This window comes from Arachis ipaensis, chromosome B01, assembly GCF_000816755.2.
Source record: "Arachis ipaensis cultivar K30076 chromosome B01, Araip1.1, whole genome shotgun sequence".
NCBI classification, from domain to species: domain Eukaryota; kingdom Viridiplantae; phylum Streptophyta; class Magnoliopsida; order Fabales; family Fabaceae; genus Arachis; species Arachis ipaensis.
Window position 1 is genome coordinate 100,869,553 of NC_029785.2, and position 11,335 is coordinate 100,880,887.

The 11,335-nt window shown below is 38.9% G+C and overlaps 2 protein-coding genes and 1 long non-coding RNA gene across 3 annotated transcripts; all 3 read right to left on the reverse strand.

Annotated features, from left to right (window-relative positions):
• Positions 69 to 1,134, reverse strand: LOC110271417. The gene is made up of 2 exons (XR_002362129.1): positions 1,017 to 1,134; positions 69 to 415 (listed from the first exon to the last, which is right to left on the reverse strand). It is a non-coding gene; the product is annotated as an uncharacterized LOC110271417 (long non-coding RNA).
• Positions 4,547 to 5,935, reverse strand: LOC110266289. The gene has a single exon (XM_021110656.1). The coding sequence runs from the start codon at positions 5,933 to 5,935 to the stop codon at positions 4,547 to 4,549; it is 1,389 nt and encodes a 462-aa protein (XP_020966315.1).
• LOC110266291 lies at positions 6,768 to 8,191 on the reverse strand. Its single transcript, XM_021110663.1, has 2 exons — positions 6,836 to 8,191; positions 6,768 to 6,773 (listed from the first exon to the last, which is right to left on the reverse strand). Exons 1-2 carry the CDS (start codon positions 8,189 to 8,191, stop codon positions 6,768 to 6,770), a joined length of 1,362 nt encoding a protein of 453 aa, XP_020966322.1.

Genomic DNA, 11,335 nt, shown 5'->3' on the forward strand with positions numbered 1-11,335 from the left:
TCTGGTTATAACTAACAAAAATAAAATTATATAAATAAAATTAAAATAATGTCTTAAAATTAAAAATATAAGCCTTTACAAACATTAATAATTCAATATCAATTTTTAAATATAACTAATGATCTAAAAAAATATTTGGGCAGGAAAAATTTATCTGGGGATGTGCTTGGGGATATTTCCAAATTCTCCTCATTGAAATATTTGTTAGTGGATCACAACCATCTTTCAGGGAACATATCAGAAGCATTGACAAATCTGTCAAACCTAACAATGCTGGATCTCTCTGCTAATAACTTCAGTGAGAAAATTTCTAGTAATCTTTCTATGATCCCTGGCTTGGTCTACTTCAACGCTTCTGGGAACAACCTTGACAGTGAGATACCTCCAGCATTGGGCTCTAGATTCAACAATGCCTCTTCATTTGCAGGTAATGAGAAATTATGTGGAAAGCCGTTGGATAGAAAGTGCGAGGATATGAACAAAAAGAAACACAACAACACAGTAACAACTAATGATAATCAACAACCACCAAAGTTCACTAATGATAATCAACAACAAATTTAACTATTCAACCAAAGTTCACTAAAATTTTCTCAGGTTCAACAACTCCTCTAAAAAATCAAATACAACAGCAGCAACGACCAGATTCAACAATAATTCTAACTAAAATTTACATCAAACCAGAGAAAGAACAGACAACAACTCTAAAAAACCAACATTCAACAAACAAAAAGAACAACAACAACTCTATAATTTGCTCATGTTCATCGAAATTAACATCGAACCAGATAATGAATAACAACAACAACTCTAAAAACCAACATTCAACAAACAGAAAGAACAGCAACAGCTCTAAAATTTGCTCAGGTTCACCGAAATTAACATCGAACTAGAGAAAGAACAGCAATAACAACTCAAAACTAAATAAAACAGCAACAATAACATTCAAGAACCATCAGATTCACCGAAATCAACATTGAACTAGAGAAAGAACAAGGCCGAAAATTGGAGCTCACCTGGTTGAGAAGACGACCACCAGCACCACCCGAGGGAGCAGATGCTGCTTCACTGGTTCTGACGAAGTGAACGCAGGGTCACGGTGAGAGATCCAGAGACTAATTAAGAGTGATGAATTGACGACTAACAAGGTGAGGGGAGAGACGGGAGAGTGACGAGTGAGGATGAGGGGCTGTCGACGCCAAGCTCGAGAGAGTAGAGACAGAGAGACGATGTTGGCTGGGGGTTAGTTCCACTCAGAATCAGAATTCAGAAGTCTCAGATTAGTGGCTAGGGTTCATTCAAAGAGGGAGTGGGGTTGGTTTGAAATGACGTCGTTTCAGGAAGAAAAAAAAATAATAAACACGACCCAGACCGAGTTTGATTAACTGGCCGGGTCACCAGGTTCGCATAAAACCCATCGGGTCAAATCGGATTTCACCAGCTCTGTTGCATAAACGATTCGACAAGTGGTTCGACTCGGCCAGGTGATCGGGTGACCGAATTTTCAGTCGAACCGGCCGAATTGAGCCAAATTTGATAATAATGATAACAGCTACGTAGAATCAGAACTAATAACATCTCTCACCAGATTAATGTTTGGTTAGGAATGTTAGACAAATATAATCTTTTCTAGTTACAAAATTTATTTAAATGAGTCATAATCAGAATTATCAGCACTTAAATACATCATAATTCAAAATAGTTATTTATTCGTCAATTATTATGAATATTTAAGGAAAATTTGTTTCCTAATTTTTCTGTTGCAATATCAGCTAAATCTATCGTTAAGTATTAACAAAAAAAAATTTGATCGCTAAAATTAGTATTCCAAAAAGTTCTTTAGTGACTATGTGCAAATTCTGTCATCGTGCAGGTCTTTTTCTCTAAATTTTCTTCTTATTCTATTATTCTTGAATTCCAAATTGTGATATACCAAACATGCATGCCTTAGAGCCATATGCAAAATGATTAGTAACGTTGTTAGTTAATCAAAGTGGTTCTAGAGTGGTGATTAAGTTCACGAGCCTCTATGAAAGTTGATTCGTCCGAACACTGGGTAGGCCGAGCTTAAGCACTTCCGAGTGAGTCGTCGACGGAGAGGAAGGGCTTCACGTCGGCCGATGGACAAACACCGCGGCGGGAATACCTGCAAAAGATACTCCGACGCTCAAGTTAGTAATAGTCTCAGAAAAGAGAGAAAGAGAGAGTGATTAAGTGAGAGTGAATAAATGAATATGGAAACTGGTAGTGGAACCTGAGACCTAGCCAAGCATGTTAGCTAGGTTTTATAGAAGTTGTCTTCTGCCCGTTAGTGGATAAGTCCTAGTTTATAGGTTAGTTGAGATATTCTGTTTTGGTGCTATAAACTAGTTTAGCACGTTTCCTATTTTCAGTTGCGTGATGCTGTTTCGGTCCTGATCACGTGCCGAGATTTTCGGACGGCTGATACGGGACCGAGCTTTATGATGCACGTGTCTTTTATTTGAATGGGTGAGGCCGAGCTTATCTGCTTTTGTTCCGAGCTTGTTTAACGTGACGTCAGCCTCGGATATTTGTGTGCTGAGTATTCCGGGTGACCGAGGATACAGGTACCGTATCATAGCCCCCAAGCTTGCCTTGGTGTGGACAGGACTAAGGCGAGCTTTTGGACCAAGAGTATTGGATCCTCGGTTGCCGAATTTGTTTGTCGCATATGGTCGCTGTAGCCCCCAAGCTCGGCTTGGTCTTGTTTGGACTACGAAACGGTTTTCTATGTGTTTAATACTTGCTTCGTTCTTCGCGCCTCTTTGACATGATTGACGTGAAACGTGCCCCGCATCCCCAGGTACCCCTGTCCGTCGGATTTGGAGGTCATTAAATTCCTCTCTTTTTTGACGACGAGGATTAAATGTGGGGTTTTTGTGTAACCGTTTAGGTTACTGGGCTTACTCCTTTATTACCTTTGCTTTTTGTAAATGCTATTTGCTGCTGTTTTCTGGAGAAAAGGAGTTTTGGTTTGGTTTCTTGTCTGAGAATGTCTAGCAAAGGTCAGTGCTGAATTCACGTTTTCTTCTTCCTTCTTGTGCTTTATTTTTTCCTTTCTTTGTCTGCAATGGAGAACTGTGATGTGGTTGATCCGTGTGGGTGGGTTGATGCCAGGGTGAGGGAATATGCATCTCAGTTTGATGAGGTATAGTTTATTTTGTTTATGGTTGTGGCTTTTTGATGTCTCTTATTATATTGTTTTATTGTCGTAGGTGATTGGTGCTCGGATTGTTGCCATTGGCCGAGCACAGGAGCTTTCCCTGGATCGGGAGCAGATTGAAGCTTCCCGTGTAGAAGAGCTGTCTGGGTTCATTCAGGAAAAAGATCAGAAAATTGCTGAGCTTGTTGCTTCTATGGAGAAAAAGGAGTTGGAGTTGGCCGATGAGAAAAAACTTCAAAAGTCCTTGTCTGAAAAATTGAAGGTTGTGGAATCTGAGAACGATCAGCTTTCTGCTAGGGTCAAAGAGTTGGAAGGCGGAGTTTATGAGGCTTTTGCCCAAGGGTTTGACCGTGCTGTTTCCCAGGTCAAGGTGGTGTGTCCGGAAGCTGATCCTTCAAAACTTGATGTCATGAAAGTGGTTGTTAACGGTGAACTTGTTGAAGATGAAGGTGCTGGTGAGAGTGAGGGATCTAGCATAGGTGACAAGGCAGACTAGGCTTTTAGTATTTGATCTTGTTTATTTTGTATATTTGTAGCATGCTTGAAACTTGTGGTTGTTTTATCTTGAACTATGTTTTCGAATATTTGGCGATAACATTTTGGGTACCGAGTATGTAATTCGGTTGCGATACTTTTGTTTTCCGAGCATATAGCTCGGCTTGATGATGACTTATCTTATAAACTTTGATTTTTTGGATAAACTTATGATTGTGTGTTGGAAGTAATCGTATATGTGTATCGAAGATGGCCAAAGCCATTCTCTGTTTAGGTGAACTTGTTAGAAATGAGAGTAGTTGTTCTAAACGTAGTACTTGTATTTTTGAATGGAAATGCGGTAAGATTTGTTTGACTAATTTAGATGATATTGTTTGTTTGTACTTCCTCCGAGTAGTATACTCGGCGTGCGTATGTTGCTTTCCGAGTATGAAGCTCGGATTTCTTTGAAATTTTTATTTGTTGGAACGTATGGTGGAGACCATCGTAAAAATGTGTTAGTTTGTACTTGTCCGAGTATTATGCTCGGTATGCGCATTTAGAATTCCGAGTATGAGGCTCGGATTGGTTTGTTCATTGGGAATAACGTTGACTTATTTTTGTGGTGGAGGTTTTCCGAGGGATAAGCTCGGCTCGTGATGTTAAGGTTCCGAGGGTTATGCTCGAATAATTTGAAGTGTTTACTAGCTGAAATGTATGCTAACTGCCAAAATGAGAACTGTTTTGGTTGCACATTAAGTTGTATGGCTACAATGGTTTGTTGCGTCCGGCCTCATTAAAACCCTTTCCGAGTAAAACCCTTGTGTTTTGGGAAAAAACTGTCGGAGGGAAAAAGAGTGCCATCATTCGCTTATTACACAGGCTATGTCACGATTGATATTCCTTTAGAGAGGAGACGTTCCATGTTCCCGGAAATTGCTCTCCTCTAAGGGTTTCTAATTTGTAAGCCCCCTTTCCGAGGTTTTGGAGAACTCGGAAAGGACCTTCCCAATTTGCTGCTAATTTGCCATGTGCTGGTGGTTTTCGTGCATCTTCTGTTCGTCTGAGTACAAGGTCTCCATTGTTGAAAGACCTGTGAACTACTCTTTTGTGGTGTCTTTGCTCTAGGTATTGTTTTCTGGCTCGCTGCTTTATGGCGGAGATGTCTCTGTCTTCTTCTACGAGGTCCAGTTCGACTGACCGAGCTTGTTGATTGTTTGGTTGATTATAGAGCTCGGTCCTTAGGTTAAAGTTTGTCAGAAAGGCGGCGAGCTTATGGTCTGTAAATTGTCTTCCGTTATCTGAGATTATTTCTCTTGGGATACCGAATCTGCATATGATATTTTTCCATAGAAAAGATCGCACTTTTTCTGATGTTATGTGTGCTAGTGGTTGTGCTTCTATCCACTTAGAGAAATAATCGATTGACACTAAGAGGAACTTTACCTGGCCTGGCGCTTTCGGAAAGGGTCCGAGGATATCCAATCCCCACGTATCGAAAGGCCAGCTTACCTCTATGGTATGGAGCTCTTCGGCTGGGGTCTCTGAGAGGGTGGCATGCTTTTGACAATTATCACATGCTTTGACTTTTGTGATGCAGTCCCGTTTTATCGTCGGCCAGCATTCGTCTGTCCAGTTGAACTTCCTGCCTTTAGAGAATGTCTGGAAAAAGTGATAAGATCGGTTTGCCACTGCAGGTAGGAAACGTGACAGGGCAGCTATTCGTCCTGCAAGTTGCTGGACTTCCTTTACCGTTTTTGGGCTTGCCATGTTCAGCACGGCCCTGCACTTTTCTGGGTTGGCCTCGATGCCTCGAGATGTTAACATGAATCCCAGGAACTTCCCTCCTTGTACTCCGAACGCGCATTTGTCTGGATTGAGTCTCATGTTATATGCTCGGAGTTGTCTGAAGATTTCTACTAGGTCGTCACAGTGTGACCCCTGCGAAGGTGTTTTTGCTACCATGTCATCTACGTAGACCTCCATATTGCGGCCTATCTGTTGTTGGAACACTTTGTCCATTAGCCTTTGATATGTCGCACCTGCATTCTTTAGGCCAAAGGGCATTACCTTGTAACAAAAATTCCCGTGTTCTGTTATAAAAGCTGTTTTGCTTTGGTCTTCTGGGTGCATTAGAATCTGGTTATATCCAGAGTATGCATCCATAAAACTCAAAGCTTTATAACCAGAGGCATTATCAACTAATTTATCAATGCAAGGCAGTGGATATGCATCTTTTGGGCAAGCTTTATTTAAGTTTGTAAAGTCGACGCACATGCGCCATTTACCTGAGTTTTTTCTTACCATTACCACGTTGGACAACCATGTGGTGAAGCGAATTTCTCTGATGAAGCCTGCGTTGAGGAGCTTCTGGGTTTCTTCGAGTGCTGCTTGTTTTTTCTCTTCTCCGAGGTTCCTTTTCTTCTGTGCAACTGGTCGGACTGTTTTGTCAATTGCTAGCTTATGGCAGATGACCTCTGGATTTATTCCAGGCATGTCGTCTGGCGTCCATGCGAAAAGGTCGGCGTTCTGACGTAGTATGCGAATGAGCTTTGCTCGGTCTGCCCCTTCTAAGGCTTCTCCAACATATGTGCATTGGTTGTCGTCTGCTGTTAGTGTTACTTGTTGAAGATTGTCCGTTGGCCGAGGTCTTTCGCCGAGGTCTTCCCTTGGGTCAAGATCGGTTAGTGTTGCTGTGTTGGCAGATGTTTGGATGGCTTGGACCTGGGGCCGAGCTTCCTGTTTTGTTTGGTCTGGTTTTAGACCAGCGTTATAGCATTGCCGAGCTTCTTGATGGTCAGCATGCACCATAGCGATCTTGTTTTCCTGCACTGGAAACTTGACACACAGATGTAATGTGGACACCACTGCCCTGAATATGTTCAGTGCGGGTCTCCCCAGTATAATATTATAAGGGCTGTAACAGTTTACTATTAGATATTGAATATCAATTGATTTTGACATAGGGATCTCTCCCATTGTGGTCTTTAGCCATATATGCCCCATGATGGGGACTCTTTCTCCGGAGAACCCAATTAGCTCTCCAGAGGAGGGTTGTATCAATTTCTCTGATAATTTCATTTTTGTGAAAGTAGAGTAAAATAAAACGTCAGCACTACTACCTGGATCTAATAATGTCTTTCTTACCAACAGTTCTCCGACCTGGATGGAAATTACCACGGGGTCGTCGAGGTTAGGGCTTGCCGATTTGAAGTCTGTTTGGTTGAAGGATATTGTGACGTCTGGTTCTTTGCCCTTCTTTGGCTGTATGGTTCCTTCGATTGCCATCATCGCTCTATAGCTCCGCTTCCTGGCCGAGCTTGTTTCTCCTCCGCCTGCGAATCCTCCTGATATGTGGTTGATGACTCCTCTTGGCGGATCAGGAGTCGTCCTCTCTTTTTTGTCGTCAGCCGTTGCTTGCTTATGCTCTGCCCTGTCCGAGTTTCCTCCTCTGCCCTTCCTGGTTTCAATGTATTTGTCCAGGAGACCTTGGCGTGCTAGTCTTTCCAGGAGGTCCTTCGCAACGATGCAGCCATCTGTGGTATGACCGAACTTTCGGTGGAAGGCACAATGTTTTGTTTTGTCCACGAATCGTTGATCCTGGTAGTTCCCTGCTCGGGCCGGTGGTTTTATGATTCCGGCGTTGAGAATCTCTCTGATGATGTTCTCTCTTCGGGTGTTAAATCTGGTGTATGTGTTGTACTTTGACGCGGGCTTAGGAGGTTTCTTTGTGTCCCTGTTGCCCGGCGATCTGAAAGTCCTTTCCTCATCTCTCCGATGTGGCTGTTTGTCTGATTTCTGGGCTTCTCGGAGTTCTTCGATCTCCATTTGCCCAGCCGCCCTTTCTCGGAATTCCTCTAGCGTCTTTGGCTTTGTTATGGCAATGGTCTCCCGAAACTTGCCAGGTCTGAGGCCGGCCTTGAGAGCGTGCAGGTGAACGGCCGGGTCCAAGTCTTGGATCTCCATAGTGGCGTCAGCGAATCTGGTCATGTAGTCTTTCAGACTCTCGTGCTGACCTTGTTTGATGGTGCCGAGAAAGTCCGAGCCATGTACATATATTCTTGATGCAGCGAAGTAATCAATAAATGATCTGGCGAGGTCTTCAAAGGAGGAGATCGAACCTGCAGAAAGTTTAGAAAACCAGAGTAACGCTGCACCATCTAGGTAAGTGGGAAATGCTCGACAGAGGATGGGCTCATTGTTCGGGCCGTTGAAGAACATCATCGATTGGAACTTCTTCACATGGGCTCGGGGGTCGCCGAATCCCTTGTACGGCTCCAGCGCGGTGGGCAGCGTAAAGTTTTTTGGCATCTGGTAATTCGTGATCTCCTCGGAGAAGGGGTTGTCAAGGGTGAGCTTTTCCTTTGGCGGGACGATGTTTAAAGGGTCCGCCGTACTTTGAGCTGAGCCCTTGGAGTTCTCTCCATTACTTTGTGTTGAGAGCTCGGCTATCCTTCGTACCTCCGCCTGAAGCTCAGCGATCTGAGCTAGGAGGTCATCCTGTGAAAGTTGTGGATTTTCCTTGTCAGCCATGTCCGAGGATCGGGGATCCTGCAAAATAAGGTGAAAGACTAAACAAAGGAAACAGTGGGGTTAGATGTACTCCGGCCCCATGGTGGGCGCCAAGTGATTCGTCCTGAACACTGGGTAGGCCGAGCTTAAGCACTTCCGAGTGGGTCGTCAACAAGCTTTATGATGCACGTGTCTTTTATTTGAATGGGTGAGGCCGAGCTTATCTGCTTTTGTTCCGAGCTTGTTTAACGTGACGTCAGCCTCGGATATTTGTGTGCCGAGTATTCCGGGTGACCGAGGATACAGGTACCGTATCAAAAGTCAAATTGTATGTTCACAACTTCACATGTTTGAAAATGTAGGGTGTTCATGGATCAAATCTAATTTACATATCCATAGTATTTATTCGAATTCGATATAAAAATTACGGATATATATAGATTCGATCTATAAGACTGTCGGATCGGATCGGATCAGATCAGATCCACACATTAATAAGATTGAATTGCAGATTTTGTGTAGGTATCCGCATATTTGCGAATCCGTAAAAATAAATAAATATTTTTTATATTTTATTTCAACTAATAATTATCATATATATTGTATTATTTTATTTTTATTATTTTAAAAAATATGTTTGATATATATTATTTTAAGAGTAAACATGTTTAAAAGAATAAAAAAAGATATTATTGATATTTTTTAATAAAAATAAAATTTTAACTATATTTTAATATTTTACAAATATATCTGATATTCGATCTGATCTGATTCGTAAATATGTAGATTAGATCCCATCTGTGTCTACTCTATGAAAATGGTGACACTATTACATAGTGGAAAAGGAGGGCAACGATCCTCTAATTTTAATTTTTTACATATAAATTATGGTGAATGCTATCATACCCTCTCTAAAGTAATATGTAAGTTACCCTCTCTGATATGTCATATTTTAATTGTGTGTTTATTTTAATCTGAGTTAAGGTGACGGCCTGACAGAAGAAGAAATAAACAGGAGTAAACGCAATTAGAGAGAGTTGGAGTACCTTTTCTAGAAGAATGATTTAAGAAGAGAAAACAAGACATCCAATGAGACGGTAATGCTTGGAGGCGTAACGACAACGATGATGGAGTACAACGGGGGAGGAGTAAATGCAATTAGAGAGAGTTGGAATACCTTTTCTGGAAGAATAATTTGGGAAGAGAAAATAAGACACCCAATGAGACGGTGATGCTTGGGAGACGTAATGATAACGCAATTCACTACAAGAAAAAAGAGCTATTTTAACATGATTTTTTTAAACAGCCATAGTTAAGTGTAAAAATTAATATATATTTTTGACAAATATCACAAATGTCAAATTCTCTATATTTTTTTGATGAATAATTTGATTGTAGAAAATTATTCCTCAATTTTGACACTTATTTGTTTTCAACTTACTCTATTATTCCTTTTCTTCGTTGAGCTCCGTCAATTTTGGCATCACACTACTCTCAGTTTAGGATCATAATACGCATTCTTCATCTTCAAAATCTCAGTTTATTCTTCAGTTTCAAGATCTCATCTCATTCTTTGTTAAAATTTTTTGTTGAGAATTTTTTATGGTCAATAAGTATAAAAATAAATAGTATTTTTTACGGTTAATAAGTATCACAAAAAATATATTCTTAAATTTTTCTAACAAATTATTTTTTACGGCCAATATTTATCAAAATAAGATTTAAACTTTTTTTTTACAATTACTTATAGGTTAAAAATACTATTTTTGACAAAACTTTTATTAACATATTTTCATAGTTAAAATAATGTCAAAATTTATTTTTTTGACGAATTTTAATTTTTTTTGACACATAATAATCCTATAAAATAGTCTATATTATTGTAGTGATTAGAGAGAGTTGGAGTACCTTTTCTAGAAGAATGATTTGGGAAGAGAAAATAAAACACGAATGAGACGGTAATGGTTGGGAGGCGCAACGACGACGAAAGAATGGAAAAAGTAACTCAAATTAAAATAAATACCTAATTAAAATGTGATCTATCAAAAAGGATAACTTACATATTATTTTAGAAATGATAAAATAGCATTCATAAATATATAAATTTTATTTTAAATTTTCCTAAAATTTTATTTTAATTTTATTTTATTATGTAAATATTTTTGACATTCTTCTAATATTTTATCTAACTCCATTGGTGACATAGAAGATCATAAAGAGACAAAAGCTAATGGTAGGGTCACATACTCACACATTTCTTGCACGCATGGCAACTAAATAAAACCTATGATTTTGTCTGTCCAAAATGGTCGATCTTCACTCTGCCAGCACAAAGTCAGAAATAATATGGGCTGCTACATCAGCGCATTCAGTTGTTTGTTGCTTAACAAAACAATGTGCTAATAACAAATTTTTCATATACATTTATAGGTCTTCGAAAACAATAAAGTATCGAATTTTTAGGAAAAAAAAATCAAAATTATAAAAAAATTAAATAAGTTTGTAAAAAATTATAACGATAAATTTTATTTTATTTTTTTACCAAAAATAGGAAGACTCAAATTCAAGATCTCTTAGAAGAATATGAAGAGATTATACTATTTGAGATATAACTCATTGGCAATTATAACGATAAATTTAATTTATAAGTCTTTGACGAAAAAAATGTATTGTGTTCAATATTTCAAAAAATTATTTGGTACTTATTTTTTCAAAGAAAAAAAACTTCTAAATCCAACATAAAATTTTCTTCATAAACTTATTTGATATTTTTTTCTTAAAGACTTATAAATCCATCTTAAAATCTCTCAATAATAATCTACTTGTCGTATTATTGTAAGTTTAACCAAGATAATTATAATTTTTCAGAATTGTATCTACTAAAATAATGTTGGTCATATTATTAGGCCAGCAATTTCGTTCCAATTATATAGATTTTACTATTGGATCAAGCGCTTATCATTAAACTAAAAGATATACAGTGGTTAGTAAGTATATAATTTTGTTTTTTTCATAACTTTCTAAAGTTCATTTAGCAAACTAGGTTGTATTCATTGCAAATACTATGAATTAAAGTGTTATGGCTATTAAATTCTAAAAGTGATACTAATCAAATTAAACAAATAAAATAAATTATGAATAAAAACTAAAAATGCTATCTATACA